The sequence below is a fragment of the Dama dama genome, chromosome 12 (assembly GCF_033118175.1).
Source record: "Dama dama isolate Ldn47 chromosome 12, ASM3311817v1, whole genome shotgun sequence".
Lineage (NCBI taxonomy): Eukaryota > Metazoa > Chordata > Mammalia > Artiodactyla > Cervidae > Dama > Dama dama.
Window position 1 is genome coordinate 37,834,187 of NC_083692.1, and position 23,895 is coordinate 37,858,081.

The window sequence follows — 23,895 nt, forward strand, 5'->3', positions numbered from 1 at the left end:
GAGAAGACCTGTGCACAGGTGAGATAACCTAGCAGGACCCAGGCGAGAGGAACAGGCCCCAGGCAAGCACCCTGTGAACATCCACCCTTAACAGAGGAAGAAGACAATCCAGTGAGGTGCTCAAATGTCAACAAGAAGAGATGGGAGAAATCGGTGTCTCAGTAACCCACAAGAGGAGAGAGGTTCAAAGGAATGGTCAGTAAGGCCGGAATAGTGTTGCTTGGAAGTGACACTGAGGTAAGGGATCTCAGGAGTACATTGAAGTAATAAGGTGGAAATCAGATAGCAAGAGATTGAGAAGGAAATAAAAGGTGAAAAAGTGTAAAGAGTAATAGATCATTCTTTCTGCAAGCTGAGCTCCAAACAACATTGATAGTTGCCAGAGAAATAGTTTTTGTTTTGAACATTATTTTGAACATGACTATTTGCTGAGAAAACACACACATGCAAGCACATGCACAGAGGCTGGAGTTATGATGATAACTGATGTAGCAAGTCCCTGGAAGAGAAAGGTTCGAATCTAAGGACAGTTGTGTGGATTAGACCTGGTCAGAAGGTTCACCTCTTTTTCTGCAGCAGTGAGAGAAGTGTCTCTATGTAGAGGGCTGAGAAGTAAAGATGAGTGATGAGAGGAAGATATGTCTTTTCTCTTTAGAAGCTTAGCTAGTACAGGCAAGGAGAAAAAAGAACTTTACCAGGGATTGAAAACGCAGGTAAACATCTAGCGGCTTGGAGCAAAAAAGCCAATGGCCTGTTTCCTCTGTGAAAGATAAAACAATGTGATCAGATAAGAGAATAAAGTGAAAGTTTGGAATAGCCACTGAGGAGAATGTGGAGGGGTGTGTAATAGAATTGCTGAGTAGTATTTAGACCTGGGAATATATACCCTAAATATGCACCAATCCACAAGATTTTGAGGTTTCTAAAGCAAGATTCAGTCCAAGTGTAGAATGGGCAGGTATTTCTGTGGTGTGTGGAAAAAGACACCAGGAATCAGGGCATGATGGAAGCCCTTTCAAAGTATACTTCTCCCTGCCCCCAACTCCACAGGTTTTTCATAGATCAAAATATTGAGCATCTTGAGAATGGAGACTTTATCCTCTTCCAGGGCCTAGTCCCTTATATTCAGAAGACATTCAGATATTGTTGAATGATTGGATTAATCAATGAAATCTGACTGCTAAACATTTCTGAATACAAGTATTAGGTTTAAATTTTTATCTACTGGGGATGAATGTATCGATTAATCCAATGCATTAGAATTCTGTTCCAAGAGCTAATTCCCATAACTTAGTTATGCTTAAAATAATTAGACTGATAAAATCCATTCTGTAACACAAAAGTTTATTAGAATAAAAATACATGTACAGTATCCAACATTAAAATTATTTCACATGACATGTAGGTTTTACCTCCATTAGTTTTTTTCTTTTTTAATGCTTTTAAAGTCTGTGCTTTAAATAATGTGCACATCTGTAAACAAATCTTAGATTACCAAAGTATCCATTAGATACTGAACATGAAAATTTAGGAACTGTAACTTATAGTTATATCCTATTGCACTAAATATTTCTGTAAAATTTTGAACAGAGAAGAAAAAAAAGAGATGAGAATAAATCACTTGAAATGAGGTAAGTTGTATGAAAAGGTTTTTAGTAGCAGATATCACCAATGTTGAGATGAGAAGATTAAAAATATTCATGGAAAATTCACTTCAATGTTTGCATAGTCTAGGTTATTTTTTAAAATGAAAAACTAAAAATAAACAGAATTCCTTATTAAAAAAAGAGACAATTATCTGGTTCTACTTAATATCTGTATACATTCTGAGTCTTTCATTTAGAAAAAAGAAGTGATACAAACATTCACAAGTTTAGCCAAGAGGAAAAACAAAAGTGAAGATTAAGACCAACATTTCAAGCTGCCTTATGGAAAGAAAATTAAAAATGGAGGTAGACGGTTAAATGTATTAGTGGCCACGTTACTCAAATGACTAATTTTTGTTTTGGTAGACATTCACCAAATTTTTATGCTTGAAGCCAAACAGTAAAAAATTTAGGAGTAGAGAGTAAGACCTAACACAAGTTATTTTCCTTTTATCAGAGAAAAGTAATAAAAAGAACCCAGGCTTAAGACCCCTGTTAAAAATATGATTGTTTAAAGCACTACAGTTGATGCACTTTTAAAGCAGGAAAATAAACCTTGTCCCTAAGCTTCCTAGGTTTATCTGAGGCGAAGCCCCAAGCCCCAGCAGGCCTGGTCAGTCAAAGTAGGACTGTAGGGTGCCCCGGCGACGGACATCGCAGGTCCAGCAGTGGAAGCCTCCTCCCAGGGAATTGGCATTACGAATGTTAACCTTAATGGTACTGATACCTGCATGGAAAGAGAGAGACATGGCCAGTTAAGACAAACTTGTGTGAAGATTCTCCTATAGAAGTGAGCCTAAAAATGGACAGGAATCCTGCTGTTCTAACCCTTAAATCTACCCCAATCTAGGATAGTCTTTCGATTTTTATTTTCACCAATTATATTTCATCTAATCTATTCCACTGCTAATATAAAACCTTCACCAGAAAGTCAGTAGAGACTCTGAAGTCTACTTTGTTCTATTGACTGTTCACACGTCAACAGGTTTCATAAGCAGACATATCTGACAAATGTTCAAAAACAATCCAAGTAATAAAATGTTAAGTCCTTTTAGAATTATGCTTTAACTACTGGGTCAGACTGTTTCTATTTTTACCATGTCAATTTAAGAAAAAAGGAAAATTTAGTCACATTAAAAAGGTGACTTTACCTACTCACATATAAACAGAATTTATCTGACACAATTAGCTCAACCAGGCCACCTCAAGGAAATAGTGGACCAGAGCTCATCTGTGTGGTGTGGCCATACAGGTGCCAAAGCATTTCAGCCAATTAGTTTAATCTGGCACCATGTGTATTAACATGGTGATGCTATGCATGGTGCAAGCAACCAATGGCATATAGAAAGAATCTCTTGTGTTTGGCATAATTGGATTTTAAAAAGAAAATCTATTATCCTCTGTCTCTAGGAGCCCATTATTTTGAGAGGGAAGCTGAGCTACAGAGTTGCTAAAAAGGGTCCATTGGTAATCAGAAAAGCAGCATGAGTCATCTGGAAAGCCTTTCCTGAGAAAGTGAGACTGAGCAGGACTTTGAAGAATAAAAATAGGGTTTTGATATGGGTTAAGGAGTGGGCTTTTAACCACAAACAAGCATATGTTTCCTGATAGAAAAGACATACCTATCTTAGTCAGATGGCTATAGCCGTATTAGCCCTAAATTGGAAAGAATTCAATTTGCTTTAACAAGTTCCCTATGTTCAAAAAGATTTTATTAAAAATAAAACTATATGGCTTCCCTGGTGGCTCAGTGGTAATGACTCTGCCTGCCAATGCAGGAGATACGGGTTTGATCCCTAGTCTGGGAAGATCCCACTTGCTGTGAAGCAACTAAGCCTGTGGGCCACAACTATTGAACCTGTCCTCTAGAGCTCAGGAGCCGCAACTACTGAAGCCGTGAGCCCCAGAGCCCGTGCTCTGCAAGACAAGCCACCACAATGAGAAGCCAGCGCACTGCAACTGGAGACTAGCCCCTGCGCACTGCAACTAGAAAAAAACCCATGGAGCAACCAAGACCCAGCATGTCAAATAAATAATAAAAAGTTTTTTAAGTTATAAATAAAATATTTGGTGCTTTATAATATTTTAAGTTGAGAAACAATAAAATCTTAAAGGATAAGGAAACTTAACCCAAGCAATTAAAAAAAGCCAGAGGGGAAAAGTGGCATAGCATTAGAGGTGAAATAATCAGGTTGGGTTCAATCTAAAACTAATAGGCTAATCCTTTTTGACTGATACTTCTTTAAAGAGAGATGTTTCAAAGAGGCAAACAATCTCTTCTGAGTAGCACACCTGAAATATAACACATAAAACAGGACTTGATTTCAACAAGTGTACTGCCTGGCTTTATTTAACACTTAAATATGTGTTAATGTCAAATATGTGATATGTCAAATAGAATGATACAGAGTGATAAACACACACACTTATGCACCCTAATTAACAGCCATATGAAAATTCTTTCAACACTTTTCTCAGTATAGAATAACTGGTCTAAATTTTGAGTATCAGGAAAACCAAACTCCCACCCAAGTAATAACTAGTCCTGCTTTTTTAGTTCAAAGCTGAAATGATTTACTGACACTCTTTATTTCATTTGTTTGTTCACAGTGCTTATCTAAGTTACTTCTGTATTTGTATCCTTATATGTCCTCTAAAATATGTAATGACAATTAAATTACTTTTAAAGGATCCCAACAATTTCTTCTTTAAAATAATTTCTTTGGCTGTCCTGGGTCTTCGTATCTGTGAGGGCTTTTCTCTAGTTGTGGTGAATGGGGGTTACTCTCTAGTTGTGATGCTCAGGCTTCTCACTGGGGTGTTTTCTCCTGTTGCAGAGCATGGGCCCTAGAGTGTGCTGGCTTCAGTAGTTGCAGCTCCGGGGCTCTAGAACACAGGCTCAGTAGTTGTACTGCACAGGCTTAGTTGCTCCGTGGCCAAGTGGAATCTTTCTGGATCAGGGATCAAACTGATGTCTCCTGCACTGGTAGGCGGATTCTTTACCACTGAGCTACCAGCGAAGTCCAACAACTTCTTACTTGGGAAAGAGACAAACCATCTATGTGCTCATCTGCAAAGGGATAATTCTCCACCCTTGGGCACCAGGAGGTTAGATAAGTCATAGAAGATTGATACACTTTATTGCCAAGGGGTATCTAAGGAGCCCGGGATGCATTTCCAACCTTTTGAGGTTGTGACTGTTGGAAACAAATATACTGTCCATCTATGAAATAATAATGTGGTACTTCTAAAAAAGAATAGAAATTTAATTAGCTAAATCTATCTAAATTAGCTAAACCTATCATGTCACTTCTTATCATTTAATATTTTCAAATATGGCAACGTGTTTCATTTATTCTACATACCCAGCTTTTCAAACATCTTCTGAATTGGGACCTCGTTGGCATCCACCATAACACGCTTTTCATCTAGCATTAAGACATTCATGGAAAGCCATTTGGAGGACATCCAGAGTGGGTGATCTAAAAATATCGACAACTGTTAAATCATGTCTGCTGCCATTCTTGGTTAAAGCAAAAAAGATTCGAAAGTGAAGAATATTCAAGTGACAGCCCAATTCTTCCAGTATTTCAGTTTCCCTGGGAAATTTTATTTTAATCCTAAGGCTATCTGTAAAAGTTATGAATCAACACACATTTGGATTTCACCTTGTTGTCTTTAAAAACTCGTTTCTTGCTTCCTGTGATGTTTTATACTGATTTTTCCTGTATTTTCACTTTCATTTTCTATGGAAGGAGAGGTTGTGAACACAAGTCTAGCCTTGTTCTAGTACCTGTAGCCCCAAGCGCCAATTTATTCCTTACTGGGAAAACATTCTAAATTGCTAATATGTGGGCTGCTATCTATAGGTGGAAGATTCTTGGCCACTGAAGTAATCATTGTAGGCTATGAGTATACAAATGTAAACATACCATCTGGGATGACTGGTATTGGAGGAGTAACTATGGTCCATCCTGCTTTCTTGAAAAGATCAATCTGCAAGACCAAAAAAACCCCCCAAACCCAAAGAGACTTAAATCTTTAATAGATAGTATTCTTATTCTTGGCCTCCGGTAGTCCTTATGATTAACAGTTCTTTTTGAGAATCTGTCTTCTCAAATGCCAAAATTAAAAAATTAAAATTTCAAAACATTTGGATGATTTTGTCTGAATCTTAGTTAAAATGTACACAAAATCCTCAGATTGCCAGATTAAAGTTAAAAAAGTAAGAGAAAAGTTAAAAGCTTTAAAAAATATTATTGTGCTTTTCACAGGTTTCAGAGATTTGAAAAAACCAAAGACACTTTCTTTGAGAAATTCTCATTAAAGAAAATGAAAATATTTCCTATTTATAAGAACACAGAATACGACTATGTCAAACCCACAGTCCATCCACTTCACATTCTGTCACCTTGCATCTGTGATCATGGTATAAAAACAGATGTTAGCAGTGCATTCCCAGAGAACCATAACCGTCCTTAGTGACCTATTACAACCCAACCATCCCTATCATCACGTACCCACTTAGTATGCCAATAAATTATGTCTTAAAATATTCAATATGTATAATTTATATAAAATGAAATGAATAGGTAATTGTTGTCATTGGGTCTAAACATATGGAATGGAAATGAACAGTGATATGGTAAAATAGCTCATTTCACAGTGGTGTACAGCAACCCAGAAATAACAAAAAATCACTCACCGCCCAACTGGAAGTAGAGGGCAGTGGGTAGAGGTAGGAGGCTGCAAGAGCAGCGGCTCCATTCCTTCCCTGCAGGGTGGAGGTGGGGGGCTGAAAGGGTCCCCACTGGAGAGGGAAGAAGATACCCACTACCCAGTGGTGTGACCCCAGACATGCAGAGATAATCTTGTTTGCAATTCAGCTGCTGAGGAACCTCACCTGCAAGTTATGAGTTAATACTACTCTGTTCAATAAAACACACACAAAGGCACAAAATTGAGGCTCTGACAGCAGCAAGCAGCCAACGTTAAAGTCTAATTATCACAATTACAAATGTATATTTCTGTGTTGGACATCCTGTAGTAAATGTAACATAAGCAATCCAGTGTTTGATCATAATAATATTGAACATTGCTGACTCTGTCATTTAGCACCATTAGGAATCATGGAAGTGCTTAAAATAAAACTGGCAATTCCTTCAGTTGCCAGACTCTTGGTTCGTTTTCCAGAGTCCTAAGAACTCCCCTACCTGGTGACATGGTCGGTCAGGGTTGGAAAGCACAAGACCAGGCCCAATGATATTGAAGGTGGCGTCAATGTGCATTGGATTGGGGTCTTTAAAGGAAATAATGTGCACTCTGTAGTCTGGAGCAAGATGCTTACGCATCCATTCAATGCCCATGTAGTTTGTAACCTGAAAATAGAGAGGGACATAAGCCTGTAAAAACTTGGTTCTGTGTTTAGATAAGTAAAAACAGGGTGAAAATATTTTAATTTGGAAATTTAAAAGATAATAGTAAAGTGAGAAATTTCCAAGGCAGCCTTTGTCAACCTGGCTTCTTTGTACGAAGATATCTCTTCCAGCTCGAATGAAATCAGCAGCATCAAAGCATGGCTCAAACTCGGTTGTCACAAACTTTCCCTGAGCAGCCAATTTGTGTCTGTCTTCTACAGAATGGACGGGGTAATCCTAATTGGAACAAGAACGAACACACACAATGCATTGGTTCATGATGAAATGATTCATAGGGCCTTTATCATTAAGAAATTAGTTCAATGTCATCATTTCCCCCAATATTACTACCCTGTTCTAGACCAAAACATGCCTGGGAAGATATAAGCGTATGCTAAGCAAACCAAAATAAACAAAACCAAAGAAATTTAAAAACTAGTCGAGACAAGTTTCTGATATTCAATACTTGGAAGCAAGTGATACAGAGGAATACAGATGAAAATATTCCATAACCCATACGTTGACTTATGAAGCTATCCACAGTATTGAAAATCAACAGGATGAAGCCATTCTGTTCTTTTAGAAAAGGAATTTGGCCCTGAGCCTAACTCTTACCATAAAATGAATTGCCATGCATCCCCAACTAAATCTGATTGGGTGTGTGTATTGGGTAACACATTCATTACTTCCGTCTTTATTTATTTATTTTTTACTTTTTTGGCTACTCCATGCAGCATGTGGGATCTTAGTTCTCCGACTAGAGAATGAACCTGCACCCCCTGAATTGGAAGCACGGAGTCTTAACCACTGGACCACCAGGCAAGTCCCACTTACTTCTGTCTTTAAACTCATAGAGGGTTTAAAGAAATTTTGACTTTTTGATTCTTTGCATAAGTGATCAAATAGTAAGTGATCTGATAAGGGACATATATGCTTCCTTTTACTGTAAATATGGCCTACAGATCAAATTCTTTTTCTAGAAGAGGCTGAAGTTCAGCGTAGTGACTCTTCTGTCTCCACCAATGAATAGGTACATGCTTTTAGGCAAGTATTCTTCCCTGTAATGGAATGAAGCTATTCCCTCATAGGGTTGTAAAAAATAAACAGGACTGAAGAGGTATATAAAGTGCTTAGCTCAAGATCTGACACGTGGTAAACAACAGTAAGTGTTAGCTATTATTATCACAATATCATTCACTCTTATTTTCATCATAAGACAATCATTTATTGAAAAGTAGGTAATCTCAGTTTCTGAAATACATAATAAATACAAGGTAACAGAGAATCTCTCAGTCTCTGTGGATTATTTTAAAAAGTTACTAATAAGCGTTCCTACACTTGAGGACTTACTTGGTCATAAAGCTCATCAGCCATTGTGGGCTTAGGAGCTGTTGTCCACTTGGCCCCACGGCGGAAGTAGTCTTTGATAATTGCTCTGTATGCACGGTACTCAAAGAAGCGAGAGCGCCAGGCCATGGGAGCCTCGATAATCTCATTTCCCACAACTATCAGGATGTCTCGAGGCATCGCACCATATAAACCTGTTAAGCCAGAAAATTCCAGAGCAACCTCAGTGATGCTGATTTCCAAGACAGAAGAGTCTATATAATATGATCCCTTTCTTTGGTAAAAAAATAAAAATTACAGAAAATTTATATGTGTATAATATATATAATTACATGCAGATGAAAAAATATTAAATGATACATGCTAGACTATGTTAACATGAATTCTGTATGGGGATGATGAAGCCAAAAAAAGAAGAAAGGAAGAAAAAACAGAAAAAAAAAAAAACCAAAGCACCTCTTGTTTGAAGAGATATTGAACCACCAAGTTTTCACCTTTTATAGCTCCTAACAGTGTTTCTTAGGGAATATCAGTACTACAAGATGAAAACTGGGCCAAGGATCACTTTTACAACTGTAAATTAGAACACACTGAACTCAGGCACAAGAACAATCTTGCAAGAATGTCAGTTAAAAATAAGATGGGAATGTTTCTGTCCCCTCCCTAAACAAATTTTTACATTTTATTTTTAAACTCATTCACAAGTTTTTCATGTTCTTTGCTCACAATTTTCTTTTCTTGCATTTAAAGCACTTCCAGGATTGGTCTCCTGCTGCTGATGCACATGCAGTGGTAAGCAGTACACTAGGGGTATGCGGGGATCCCTAATTTGTAGTGAATGTATTCCCACCATGTTCTGTTCCCCTTTTAATTTCTGTTCATGAGGAAAACTAAATGGAATCCGCTGTTCTTATGAAAGGAAATGCTCAGGAGGTTTAGAAAAAACTTCTGCTTCTTTTAATGAGACTCTAGATTGACAATGGAGTTGAGAATGTGTACATTTCAATCTTACCAAAAAGAATTAAACTGTCCCTATATAATCTTTAAAGTTTCGAAAGAGTATTAAAACAAAGGAATCTCTGAGAAATAACCAGAGCTTTCCCCTTACACATTGAGAAAAATGAAAAACTTTAAACACTAGCAGTTTAAATATTCAACATGACTTACCCGTAGACTCAAAATCAGGAGTTTTATACTTCAGTGACCAGTCAATGGGGTCAGGCCTCCTCACTGTCACTCCTTCCATTTTTAAAATATTGCACATTTCTTCAATTTCAGCAACAGCCTTTTTCAAATGATCTTTGGGAAAATAACTGCCCCCATACTTTTGGTAAAAAGGCCAGTACTTTTCATATGTGTTGGCCTAGAACCAGAAGAAAGTAAATGAAACTTAACAGGAAAAAAATACAACTCAAAATAGGTTCATAGGTTGTGAACAATAATTTGTATAACTTAAAAGAACTAAGACTGAGACTACATCTGGTCTAATGTTCATCCCCAGAAACAAGCACACTTGATTGACTCTCTGGGGAGATAATCAATATTTGTTGAATGAAGATCTCTAAATTCTCTGGATGTTTTGAGAGCTTTTCTTCCTTCTGCCTGAGATCTCATGCCTTACCACGCACAGCATGTCTGCCCTCACACGGGCTTGGAACGCTCTTGGGCCAGTGTTCACATGCTGTATAAACAAAATAGGACATGGTGCTCCCAACGGACAGTTGCAATGAAATCAAGTAAGAGAACAAACAGAATAGATAAAAGAGAATAAAAGCACACTTACAAATGACAAAACCGTGGCTATCCATGCATCCCAGAATTTTGTCTAAAAAACAGCACTTCAGGACGCTTTGTAGAAAAATAGGACACTGCTCCCTTAAAGGTTAGGGACGTGCTCTCAAATATGCTTTGTTTCTCTTAAAAATCCATTTGTGATTATTTTCTCATTCAACAGAATAACCACTTGGCAAAACTGTGCAGCGATACAAGTCTGCTTTTAGTGTTTCCTATCCTTCCCCGCCAATATGTCTCCCCACCACAGCTCTTCTCCCCCCAATCCATCCAAGCTCTTCGATTGCTTCAGGTCTTTCACCATAAAAAGAAGTGATCTGATAAGCAAATTCACAAATTTTTAAGTAGCTGAAAAAAAAAAAAAAGCTTAACATTTAGGAAGTGTCCAAGGGCTATTTAAAAGACAATGGAAAGAAGTTGAATGTTTTAAAAATGCTCAATCAATTGCCAAAAATTACTAGTGAATTAGGGTAGGTAACAACAACTGTAAAATGCTGGTTTTCAAAAGTATAAAACTCTGAAGGCTTTTGCGTTCAGATTGTTTTGCCTGTGCCAAGTTCTCAGTTAAATTAAAGAAATATGTTGGGGAATGTAAGGGATGCATGTGGATATAATTTATCAACACAGAAAAAGCAGAATTCCAATCAGAAGATCTAAATGCTGAGAAAAAGCCTTGGACCTTCATCAAAAGATTGGCAATGTACATTTGTATGTCTTAAGTTTTTTAAAAAATGTAAGCTGGTGTTTTTAAAATGTTTCTTTGTATTACTGATTAACCAGACAACTACGAGTTCTAATCACGTCCTATAAGGTTTCCGTCACCAATCAGACAATTTCAGACAGTGGTTAAGTGCCATAAAGAAGGGGAAATTGGGTAATGAGATAAGACTGTCTAGATGTCTAGCTCTTTAATGTCAAAGACCGTATTTTTTCCAGATTTTATGTCTCTACTTCCACTTTCATCTCAGCCTGATAAATATCAAACATATGGAAGCAGACCTGCCTCTTGGCAGTTCAACATCTAAGTTCACATCAATTAGGCTGGAGCTGAGCCTACTAGAGATGGACTAAAAATCTGAAAAACAGGTCTTCAGCAAACAGGGAGAAGCCAGTGAAGCGGTAAAACAGGGGCTGGCAAACTAAAGTCCATGGGCCAAACCTGGACTGCTGCCTTTTTTTTGTCAATAAAGTTTTATGGAACACAGACACACACACATTGATTTACACATTGTCTGTGGTGGGTTTGCACCACAGTGCAGAGTTGAGAGTGGTGTAGCTATGACAGAGACCTATGGTGTACAAAGCCTGAAACAATTATCTAGCCCTGTACAGAAAAACCTTGCCAAGCCCTGTCTAAAGGATCACTTAGTTGCTTTCATTTTGAAGATCTACAGACAAACAATAAGCTCAAATTCTGGCCCATAAACAATGTTATCAAAATTAAAAATGTGAGTACTTTTTAAGATCAATCCAACTCTTTAAAAAAACAAAAACAAATTAAGAGCACTCTACTGTTTTCTACTCCTAGGAAGTCCTGCAGTGGCAAGCAAAGGGGAGGATAATAATGGCTCTTTATTTTCCTCTCAGACACATCCTGGTACTGCTCATCCATTCACTGCTTCCTCCTTCTCATGCCAGGCACATCTCTTACAGTCCACCAGGGGACAAGAAGCCTTTGAAACTTTTACACTGGGTAACAGCAGAGGCACAGCCATGTTGTCTCACTGGACACATTCCAGAGTAGCCCATGTGACTATTTGTGCAGAGTTGAGCTTGCCTGATAAATATAAAGTAAACTTTCCTGGGAGAAAAAAAGTTATTTGAACAAGTGTGAATTCTCTTGTATAGCTCAAACTCTGGCTAAAGGTTGGACAAAGTCTAAATGATCAGGCTAGACTACATTTTCCAAGAGATAGTTGAAAATTATTTACACTTCCTTTAGAATCCTGATAAATGAGTTAGCAATCATTTACCAAGTGTCTGCAAGATTTTAAAAAAAACACAATACTAAATGCTTAGCATGTGATTTTTTAATGATCTGTTATGGAGATGTGGCTGTATTCCTAGAAACTGGATGGTCATTCAGAGCCTAAAATCCTTCAGAGGTATTTGCCAAATAAATTTTAAACACTGTCTTTGGAAGGTTAGGAAATCTCAGTAGAAACTTATTATTTATCCAGCTGCAAACTTACATTACATTAACCTTGATCAACTTTATAGTTTTAAAATTTAGTCCTTTCATCAAGGGCATTATTTAAAAAAGCAAAAGAAAAAACACATATTTGATCAAAAGTATTCACTATGTTTTGCAGAATAAAAAGCCATATAGCTTTCAAAACTTGTGCTTCCTGATGACTATGTTCCTCATTCCCATTTCTCTAGCACTTATATCTTCCAGCATACCTTATGCTGTAATTACCTATAGTTTACTACATTATTTTGTATTTTACTGGTCCCAAACTGCTTTATATAGCTGTCATAATCCTCCAACTAGAAGGTAAGACGTTGCCTTCTAATCTTAGATTTAATTTCTTCTCTCTCAATACCTAGTTTCATATGTGGCATAAAGCAGAAATAACCAGAGAAATGAATGAATCAGTACTGCTAATGCTACTATTATTTACAATGATTACATCCTCAATGGACTTGGCAAACTGCATCCATACAACTATAATGAGCTGTAGTTTTTTCCTTTGAAAATAATTAACATCTAACCCTTTACCTTGTTTAATCTCATTAGATGGATAGCAAACCATTTAATATCTTCATTTTAGTGAGGCCCAGAAATTTGTGGAATCAAGATCACAAGGTCAAACAGCTGATTAATTGAGATTAGCTAATAAGCTTTTATGAAATAACTAATTCAGTCCTGGTCTCCTGACTTTAGCCTAGCACACCTTCCAAAAGCCCATCAAATTCCAAAATATAAGTCATAAGTCAAATAACAAAGAACTCAAAATAATGTTTTAGAAGTCCGATTCCATAAGATCACATGTATAAAAGTCAATCATTCTAAAAACAAATAGAAGGGTAAACTACACCCGAATTTGAAATTTAATTTCACCCAGTCCACTTCAGTATTCTTGCCTGGAGAATTCCACGGACAGAGGAGCCTGGTGGGCTACAGTCCATGGGGTCGCAAACAGTCAGACACGACTGAGCGATCAACACAATAAAATGGTTAGGGGATGAGAAGTCCTTCTAAGAAAAGACTTTAAAAAGATCATGCCTTTTTAAAACATGTGGATGGTACATAAATTAATCTGTTCATCAAATTTCACATATCAGAACCAAAGGTAGTTTCAGAACAATCAGAAGCCTTCTCTTCAAGGTCTAACTCAAGAATTATTTTCTTCCTTTAGGAAGACTTCCTAATTGTCCAGCACTCGGTCACTGTTTTTCCCTTCCCTCTCCTGGCACTTGAATTCAACTGCCTTGTCAGTTAGTTACCACAAGATACAGAGTAACAATCTCAGTTGCTAAACATAAACATCATAAATATCCTCTCTCTCCAGATGGAAAGGAAGTTCTTTTGTGCTAATAACTCTGGAGACTTGATACAAGATAGGCAACATATCTGATGATGATGATGATTTCTGTTTAATTCCTCAACTACAAATAATTACAAATAATATGTTAACATTCAGGAGGAATTTAAGTGTACCGAAGATATATTCATAACCTATTATTAATGGAAGCCTAGACTGTGCCTGCAGTGTGGATGGAACTGTTAAGCCGTATACAACTAGAACACCAGCCCACAGAGGCTCTAGTTATAAAAATATTACAGATAAAGAGCACTAAGAGTTTTTAAAAGGGAAGATATTACTTGTTGCCAGGGAAATCTTGAAAGGCTTCGTGGGAGGTGCCAGGGGAACTAGGAAGGAAGAGGAGGAGGTTTAAACTGCCGACAAGGAGTGCAGGAAGGTATGTGGGAGAGTTCTATGTGGGAGCAAAGGCCTGAGGCTTGTTTGGGGAACAGTGGGTAGTCTAGTTTGGTTGTTTATATGGTTATTTTACAAAGTCTGCTGAAAACTGGGGGAAATTATTAAGAGGCGAGAGGCTGGCAAAATAGAGGACTGAGAGAAGCAGATGAGTAACAAGACTGAATTTTGGTTTTAAAAAATCACTCTGACAGAAGCTGGAAGTGATTTAGAGAGTAGAGCAAGTAAGGGAGACCAACTAGGAGTTAACTTCCCTGGTGGCCCAGATGGTAAAGAATCTGCCTGCAATGCGGGAGACCTGGGTTCGATCCCTGGGTTGGGAAATTCCCTGGAGAAGGGAATGGCTACTCACTCCAGTATTCTTGCTGGAAAATCACATGGACAAAGGAGCCTGGTGGGCTACAATCCATGGGGTCACAAAGAGTCAGACACGACTAACATACACACATACAGTTAGGAGTTAACTGCGACAGTTCAGGCAGCAGATGAGATCCTGACCTGAGATAGTAGCAGAGAGATGGAGCTGAGGTGCATTTTGACAAAAGACTTACTAGATCTTGGAGAATGGATGTGTAGGATGTGACTGAAGGAGAAATAAAACATGATTCTTTGATGTTTAGCTTGAAAAATAAATAGGAATGCTAAAACCTGAAAGAAAGGAATGAAGAAGGCCCCAGTTTTGCAGAGTGGCTGGTAGCTGAACTCACATGTGCCACGTTTGAAGTCCGGTGGCAACATCCAATAAGGAATTTAGCGTGTTCATATGGATAGAATTCAGGAGAGAGATCTGGACCAGAATGGAGGCATGGAATGAAACTGTGAGAACAGCTAAAGTGAAATTCGGTTCAATCCCAACATTATAGACAGTAAAAGAAGGTGATGTGAGAAACAGTGAAAAAACTAATATCCACTCCCCCACCCCCAGAAAAGGTCTCACAGAACCTGAAGGAGGGAGTAATCCCTGGAGTAAACGATGTCAAATAGTGCAGAGATGCCAAGTAAAGTAACATCAGCCACTGGACTTGGGTCGTCCTGGGTAAGCTAGAGAGAATGCATTTCCAGAGGAGTGGGGGCAGAAGCCAGACCGCAGCCATGGGAAACCCTTGCATTACCTTCACCTCCACAGTGAACGGTGGAACACAGGCATTTTCTGCTCTGCCCACGATCACTTCCTCTAAGGGGTCCCATTCGTTGAAAGAGGAGACAGGGCAGTCCTTGGGCAGAGGATCAGTGGCCTTGTCATCAGCTGCACAGGAATTCCGGGAGGAAGCCGTAGCTGCCTGGGTGCTCTGGAAAGTTCGCTGCACCCATCCTGTTACAGTTCTTCCAAGCTTCCAAGAACAAAGAAGAGATTATTGTGTGGTCCTGTACAGTGCTTGTGGGAGGGAGAAGCAGAGGTGGGATGAAAACCTACGCTAACACAGTCAGGCATTTAAAATCTTTGCAGAGAAAGTAAACTGAGATGTTAGCCTATAGGTGGGTAGTGGGGTTACAGGAGATTGTACTTTCTTGTTTATTTACACATGTACTTTTAAACCTATGTTGTTAGTTGGAATAATTTTTTAAAACTCCTCAGAATATTTTATTCCTAAACACCATACACATCTCAGAATAGTTTTCTGCAATCAAGCTTTAAGCACTTCTTCTGTGGTTGATGGGTCACCCTTCTGCCCAGAAAGCCACGGAAAGCAACCTCCCTGCTAAGTCCAGCAGGGGGAGGGAGCCTCCTTCCCCCTCCAGATCAAAGGTTACTAATATTAGTTTCCCCCACCTCCTCAAATGAAAATATAGAAAGCATTTGTAAAGGATTTTATCTTTTAGAATAATCAGTTTCAAGCCATAAATTTCTCCTCACTGACATACACTTCACATTCTTTGGCACTGCCATTATGAGAGAGTGACCAAGTGCTACGGGCTGCATTTTGCAGATGGTCCACAGTACCCTAGCCAAGATAAGGATTAACTAACCCACGTACAAATTTAAACGACTGGAAAGGAGATCTAAAAACTTCATAAAGCCTTTTGAAAATGTAGAGCCTATAAATTCTAGAGGAGGGAGAGTCCCTCATTACGCTGGACAAACCTCGCCCTCCCCCCGCCCCCAAATCTTTGTTAAAAGTCTTAGGAAGGAGACAGGAGGGGGAGCCAGGTTGGAGACCAAAACAAGAGGGAGTGACCGCTGTTCCGAAGCCAGTTGCAGCGGGAAGCCAAACTGCCCGACTCTTCCAGCCCCAGGAGCTAGGGAGGGTCTGCAGGCGCGTGCCCGCATACCAGGGAAGCAGAGGGCAGGACCGGACAGAAATCCGGTAAAGATCGAACTCGCTCCGACTCCTCTTGCGTCTCAGGACTCCATGTTACACTTGGAACGGGCCTGCTCGCTCCCCCTCTGTCCCCGAGCCCCTTTTCGCCCCTTCTCCCGTCCGTCCGCTCTACACGCCTGCCCAGCTCTCTGCCCACCCCGGGCCCTGAGCCCCCACCCCCACCCCCGAGCCCACCCTTCACGCAGAGGTGTTGCTTGTCACCCCATCCCCATCCGGCTGGGGAGGGCGGCGCCCCCAGCTCAGACAGCCCCTGCGTCCACCGGGTGTCGCCCCAACGCACGCCCCCCCCTTCCCCAGGGACACCGCCGAGCTCCCGGCAGGCGGCGGAGGCTCTTGAAGCGGGGCTTCCGACGGGGCCCAGAAAGGACACGGTCGGGCAAAGCTGGCGGGGGGACAGCGAGGGAAGGAGAGGGGGAGAGCACGCGGCCGGCCGACGAGGCGACGGCGCACGCACCCGAGACCCGATGTAGTGCAGCGCTTCGGCGCCGCGGCTCCCGCCGCGCAGACACCGCACCCGCAGCATCGCCCCGCGCCCGCCTGGTCTTCACGCCGACCGTGTCCGGAGCTCGGCCGCCTCCGCCCGAGCCTCCTGAGAGCGCGTCCGCGGCGCGGTGGCCTCGCGCGCGGCCTTTTGTAGCCTCGCCCCGCCCCGGCCGCCCCCCGTGCGCCCCATTGGCTGCCGGGAGCAGGTGGCGGGGCCGCCAGAGTTCGGAGCTGCGCTGACCGCGGGGGCGCGGGGGCGAGTCGGCGAGGCCTTCGAACCGGCCTTCTGTTAGTGTGCTGATCCGCCCACTGGCGTGTGCAGCGGCCTGTCGGGGCCCCCCGAACGACGGAGGGGGGGACGCTACTTCTGATGAGGCTATGTAATGAGAGAGATATAGATAGATAGATAGATACAGATAGATATAGATAGCTTTAAATTCACAGTTATGGATTTAAATATGCAAAGAATGAGTACAGCCTTAAGTTTAAGTTCATCTCGGTGCACAGGCTGACCCAATCCCCCCATTTTGCAGTGAACGAAACCACCTCAAGATTTGGGAGCTTCTTAGAGCAACACCGGGATGGAGACTCCAGGGGACTAGGTCTGGAACTTGAGTCATCCTCTCCTGGGGTGCTGCGCGTCCACCCACTAGCCGGTTGGGTGTTCTTTGGAATACGTGCCTTTCCAATAGTCTTTGGCCATGTGCCCTTGGCTTGAGAAACTCAGGAAAACAGAGATAAATGTGGGCCAGAAACAAGGGAGGACCGCAGAGAGTTTTTTCCTTTTCCCTTCGATTTTATGTATTTAAATTTTTGTTTCAATTTGATAAGGGTACATTTGTTAGGAAAGCAGCACCCTAAGAGCGCGAGGTTTTAATTGCTGTGGATTTGTGTAGAACTGGAGGACTCGCTTTAACCTTTAAATTGCTAGAAGGACAGGAGACAGATTTGAGTATTTCATGTCTGTACCTACAAAATAATGTAATTGTTTATTTTTAATGAGCTGCCTTTTAAATTCTGGTGTCTCACATTTGTTTTCCACTTCATTGACAGAAGGCTCTAAGACAAGCAGGATAGCATTGTGGAAATAGCCTGGGAGAAGGAGTTGGGAAAACTGGGTTCTGGTCTTGACTCGGTCATAGACTACTATGTGTCTTCTTGAGTTGCAATCTTCTTATCCTCAAAGGGAGAACAATTGCATTTATTGTCTCCAGCACAAAACTGGGCCAAAAGGGAGAGATTGTAACATAGAATTTAATGTAGCACTAAGAGCTATATGAATATGAGGTAATGTTTCAGCAACTCTAACAATAAGGAGGCCTCTGAATGTGGAATGTGATAATCGGGTGAAAGGAGCCAGTAAACCTAGGTTCCTGTCTTAGGTTTGCTACTCACTTGCTTTGTGACATGGGATCAAATTCTTTCACCTTTCTAATGAAGGTGTCACCTTTCTAGTAAAGGTTTTGGGAAATCTCTAGCAATTCTCAAAATTTACAAAATGCCTTCTCCCTACAATCAAATGCTGCCACCTCTAAGGTCTGATTCTCTCAGTGTACTTCGTGTGGCCAGAGATGTGTTGCTGCTCCTCAATCAAGGGATGTAAGGGGACAGGAAGTCTGCACAAGGGATATTGACACCGTATGTATGTGTGTTAGTCGCTCAGTCATGTCTGACTCTTTGCAACTCTGTAGACTGTAGCCTGTCAGGCACCTCTGTCCATGGAATTCTCCAGGCAAGAATACTGGAGTGGGTTGCCATTACCATCTCTGCGGGATCTTCCTGACCCAGGGATCAAACTCTGGTCCTCCTGCATTGCAGGCAGATTCTGTACTATCTGAGCTACCGGGGACACTACTCAGTTCCATTTCTGTCTGAGATCTGAAGACATCCACATGTCCCTCATTAAAGACACCATTTTAATTTTGTAGAGGTAAGAGTTGAGGATGTCTGGATATAATAAGGCGAAGGTGTTTTAAGATTTACATTAAGAAAAAAAAAAAAACCTTTTATTATAGCCATAGAACATCCCCTTATCTCCTGGAAACCAGAGAAAGTTGTATAAGGTGTATGGATAGAGTCCCCCAAACTAGTCATACTGCTATAAAAACAAATCAAAGCACTTTATCGCCCTTTCTTTCCTTTCCTATGTATTAATTTACTGTTATTATTTTGCTTTGAAAAAGGTTCTGTAACAATTTTCACGTTGACCTCATCAATTGGAAGCACAAGTCTTCCAAACTGGTTTGTTTGTGTACTACTAAGCCAATTCTCCACAGTATTGATGGTGGTATAATACCTATTGCCTTGGTCTTTGGTTGCTGCTTTTTCCATAGAAATGACATCGACTGTGAACTCTGCCTTTTTATCTCTCATTGGTAATAGGTTGGTGTGACACCAATAACTTTGAACTGAACCAGTACTTGTCAAGAATCTTGGTGGTCTCATAGCTAAAGGTTATGCATCAGTATCAGTATCAGTTCAGTCACTCAGTAGTGTCCGACTATTTGTGACCCCATGGACTGAAGCAGGCCAGGCTTCTCTATTCATCATCAACTCCCAGAGTTTACTGAAATTCATGTCCATTGAGTTGGTGATGCCATATAACAATCTCATCCTCTGTTGTCCCCTTCTCCTTCCACCTTCAATCTTTCGCAGCATCAGGCTCTTTTCCAATGAGTCAGTTTTTTTGCATCAGGTGGCCAAAGTATTGGATTTCAGCTTCAGCATCAGTCCTTCCAATGAATATTCAAGACTGATTTCCTTCAGGATGGACTGGTTGGTTCTCCTTGTAGTCCAAGAGACTATCAAGAGCCTTCTCCAATACCACATTTCAAAGGCATCAATTCTTCAGTGCTCAGCTTTCTTTATAGTCCAACTCACATCCATATATGACTACTGGAAAATACCATAGCTTTGACTAGACGGACCTTTGTTGGCAAAGTAATGTCTCTGCTTTTGAATATGCTGTCGAGGTTGGTCATAACTTTTCTTCCAAGGAGCAAGCGTCTTTAAATTTCATGACTGCAGTCACCATCTGCAGTAATTTTGGAGCCCAAGAAAATAAAGTCTGTCACTGTTCCCACTGTTTCCTCATCTATTTGCCATGAAGTGATGGGACCAGATGCCATGATCTTTGTTTTCTGAATGTTGAGCTTTAAGTCAACTTTTTCACTCTCCTCTTTCACTTTCATCAAGAGGCTCTTTAGTTCTTCTTCACTTTCAGCCATAAGGGTGGTATCATCTGCATATCTGAGGTTATTGATATTTTTCCTGGCAATCTTGATTCCAGCTTGTGCTTCTTCCAGCCCACCGTTTCTCATGATGTACTCTGCATATAAGTTAAATAAGCAGGGTGACAATATACAGCCTTGACGTACTCCTTTTCCTATTTGGAACCCGTCTGTTGTTCCATGTCCAGTTCTAACTGTTGCTTCCTGACCTGCATAGAGGTTTCTCAAGAGGCAGGTCAGGTGGTTTGGTATTCCCGTCTCTTTCAGAATTTTCCACAGTTTATTGTGATCCACACAGTCAAAGGCTTTGGCATAGTCAATAAAGCAGAAATAGATGTTTTTCTGGAACTCTCTTGCTTTTTCGACGATCCAGCGAATGTTGGCAATTTGATCTCTGGTTCTTCTGCATTTTCTAAAACCAGCTTGAACATCTGGAAGTTCACGGTTCACGTGTTGCTGAAGCCTGGCTTGGAGAATTTTGAGCATTACTTTACTAGTGTGTGAGATGAGTGCAATTGTGCGGTAGTTTGAACAGTCTTTGGCATTGCCTTTCTTTGGGACTGGAATGAAAACTGACCTTTTCCAGTCCTGTGGCCACTGCTGAGTTTTCCAAATTTGCTGACATATTGAGTGCAGCACTTTCACAGCGTCATCTATTAGGATGTGAAATAGCTCAACTGGAATTCCATCACCTCCACTAGCTTTGTTCGCAGCGATGCTTCCTAAGGCCCGCTTGACTTCACATTCCAGGATGTCTGGCTCTAGGTGAGTGATCACACCATCGTGATTATCTCGGTTATGAGGATCTTTTTTGTACAGTTCTTCTGTGTTTTCTTGCTACCTCTTCTTAATATCTTCTGCTTCCGTTAGGTCCATACCATTTCTGTTTTAGCCCATCTTTGCATGAAATGTTCCCTTGGTGTCTCTTTCTTGAAGAGGTCTCTAGTCTTTCCGATTCTATTGTTTTCCTCTATTTCTTTGCATTGATTGCTGAGAAAGGCTTTCTTCTCTCTCCTTGTTATTCTTTGGAACTCTGCATTCAAATGCGTATATCTTTCCTTTTCTTTTCACAGCTATTTGTAAGGCCTCCTCAGACAGCCATTTTGCTTTTTCGCATTTCTTTTTCTTGGGGATGGTCTTAATCCCTGTCTCCTGTACAACGTCACAAACCTCTGTCCATAGTTCATCAGGCACTCTATCAGATCTAGTCCCTTAAATCTATTTCTCGCTTCCACAGTATAATCATAAGGGATTTGATTTAGGTCACACCTGAATGGTCTAGTGGTTTTCCCCACTTTCTTCAATTTAAGTCTGAATTTGGCAATAGTAACATCTACAACTAGTTGTTGGTTTTGCTTTGGCTTCATCTCTTCATTCTTCCTGGAGTTATTTCTCCACTGATTTCCAGTAGCATATTGGGCACCTACGGATCTGGGGAGTTCATCTTTCAGTGTCCTATCTTTTTGCCTTTTCATACTGTTCATGGGGTTCTCAAGGTAAGAATACTGAAGTGGTTTGCCATTCCCTTATCCAGTGGACCGCATTTTGTCAGAACTCTGCACCATGATCCCTCCATCTCGGGAGGCCCTACACGGCATGGCTCATAGTTTCATTGAGTTAGACAAAGCTGTGGTCCATGTGATCAGATTGGTTAGTTTTCTGTAATTGTGGTTTTCAGTCTGTCTGCCCTCTGATGGAGAAAGATAAGAGGCTAATGGAAGCTTCTTATCTTTCTTTAAATTATGAATATAAATAATATTATGAATATGCATAATATGGTTATGCATATTCATGTCTAATAGTAGTATACTCCTGTAAGTTAATTTAAAGGCATAATTTATGGTAATGTGGCTGGGTGGGGGCAGGTAAGAGGGGAGAGAATACAAAATACATCAGAAGTAAGGCAAGTGATTCTGCTTTCAGTTTCTCTCTCATTACTGTTGCTTTGGGGATATGCCCATCTCTACCTGGTTCCAACCAACAAAGTAAGGAGTTTTTGAAATGTATCCTGAGATTAAATCAAAAAGCTTGCATAGTCATTGGGTCAAGAAAATAAGTAACACAAGAGCTTATTGTAAGAATTCATTATTTCACTATCATGGTTGACATCAGAATCTATACATAGGAAGCAAGCATAATGTATTCCTAGAACTTAGAGATACAGATATTCTGTGAACCCCATAACACACACACACACACACACACACACACACACACACGTGAGATTGGCGATTGGTGGAAGTTACCCACGCTGAGACATTTGTACATTTAGTTTATAAGAGACAGGATATCTCTCAAATTCAATCAGAAAAAAAGTGAGATTACTTAAGTTGAAACAAGTGACTAAAATATATCATCATGACTAGAATGTAATTTAAAGAAAGATGCAATTTTTAAGAAGTCCCATTTGGACTGAATTAATCAAATATCTCTGGAAGGACACACGAGACGTGGATAACATAAGTTTACCCTGGGGCAGGGGCCTGGGTGACGGGAGGACAAGGCAAGAAGGAGATTTTTTCACTCTCTACCCTATTGTACTTTTACATTTTTAACATATGAATGTGCTACCTAATAAAAAAATCAATATTTAAAGGGCTGCATTTATAGAGGTATGATTGTCAAAATGGAGTTTTTTTTTACAAAGGAAGCCAGAGTGTACAATCTGTCAGAGTCTATTCATCCAGCTCTAACTGAGGATAGAGTCAGAATATTCTGGTCCCTGGAAAGGTTGATATCCACTGAAGACAGGAATAACTTCATGGGTTTTGAAGTTATTCTTTAAGAATATTTCTTTTATCTTTTAAGAATATTTATTTCCTTCAGACTCTGAGTTTACCAAGTAACCTTCTCATTCTTGGGAACCTTGGCATGGGGAAGGGGTTATCCTGCAGGATGAGGACAAAGTGAAAGACAGGGCTGGAAAGATAGAGCCTCCATCATCAAGCATTAAATCATTTCAGCTTATCCTTCAAAGTCTGGTGGGTTTGGTAGGTGTAGCTCAGTACTTGCTCTCAAAGTGTGTTCTTCTTAATGTTCTCTGTTGCCTGCCTGCCTGCCTGCCTGCGTGCCTAGTTAATTCTGGGTAAACTGGTGAAATTCAGTTTCTGGATCTGAGATGCTATGGGTCTGACTTGCTCTGACAGCACCATGTTCTCTGACCTCACAGTGTCTGTCACACTGCACTGGAATAGCCTGCTCATCTGTTTGTCTCTTGTTGGGCTGTTAGCTCCCGAAGGGCAGGGAGCCTGTTTGAACTGCCGCTGTATCCCAAGCACTTGTGGTTTAGTTGCTAAGTTGTGTCTGACTCTTTGTGACCCCAGACTGTAGCCCACCAGGCTGCTCTGCCCATGGGATTTCCCAAGTAAGAGTACTGGAGTGGTTTGTCATCTCCTTCTCCAGGGAATTTCCTGACCCAGGGACTGAACCTGTGTCTCCTGCATTGGCAGGAGGATTCTTTACCACTGAGCCTCCTGGGTATCCTAGGCACACTACCTGAAGAAACCCAGGCCCTTCGTTGATTGTTCAAGGAAGGAGGTGCGACTCTGGAAGCCCAGGCTTGAATAACCGGAATTCACTCTGTGATATTTGTCTTGCAGTCATTGATTTCCACATCCTTTAGGTCTCTAGAAATCCTCTCACATAACGTCAGCCATCCCCACTATTCAGATGATTTCAAGTCGTTCTTTCCAAGTAGCATCACTTTGTCTCCGAGG

General features: G+C 40.6%; 1 protein-coding gene and 2 long non-coding RNA genes across 3 annotated transcripts in view; 2 read left to right on the top strand and 1 right to left on the bottom strand.

The window, feature by feature from the left end:
* Positions 1-7,882, top strand: part of LOC133066221 (uncharacterized) — a 52,603-nt gene extending 44,721 nt beyond the window's left edge. The window contains exon 3 of the long non-coding RNA XR_009695105.1: positions 7,798-7,882. This is a non-coding gene — a long non-coding RNA (uncharacterized LOC133066221). The remainder of the gene's footprint in view (positions 1-7,797) is intronic.
* Positions 1,343-17,074, bottom strand: GATM (glycine amidinotransferase). Its single transcript, XM_061157057.1, has 9 exons — positions 16,921-17,074; positions 15,258-15,476; positions 9,578-9,773; positions 8,414-8,604; positions 7,163-7,300; positions 6,860-7,024; positions 5,579-5,642; positions 5,012-5,128; positions 1,343-2,373 (listed from the first exon to the last, which is right to left on the bottom strand). Exons 1-9 carry the CDS (start codon positions 16,987-16,989, stop codon positions 2,261-2,263), a joined length of 1,272 nt encoding a protein of 423 aa, XP_061013040.1. The 5' UTR covers positions 16,990-17,074; the 3' UTR covers positions 1,343-2,260.
* Positions 9,159-23,895, top strand: part of LOC133066219 (uncharacterized) — a 29,721-nt gene continuing 14,984 nt past the window's right edge. Inside the window, exon 1 of the long non-coding RNA XR_009695104.1 lies at positions 9,159-9,202. This is a non-coding gene — a long non-coding RNA (uncharacterized LOC133066219). The remainder of the gene's footprint in view (positions 9,203-23,895) is intronic.

Coding starts and splice junctions, on each gene's coding strand:
- GATM (XM_061157057.1), bottom strand. CDS start 16,989: ATGCTGCGGGTGCGGTGTCTGCGCGGCGGGAGCCGCGGCGCCGAAGCG. Junction 8,605..9,577: donor TCCTGATTTTGAGTCTACGG/GTAAGTCATGTT, acceptor CTGGCTTAACAG/GTTTATATGGTGCGATGCCT. Junction 5,643..6,859: donor CTGACCGACCATGTCACCAG/GTAGGGGAGTTC, acceptor TTGGTCTTGCAG/ATTGATCTTTTCAAGAAAGC.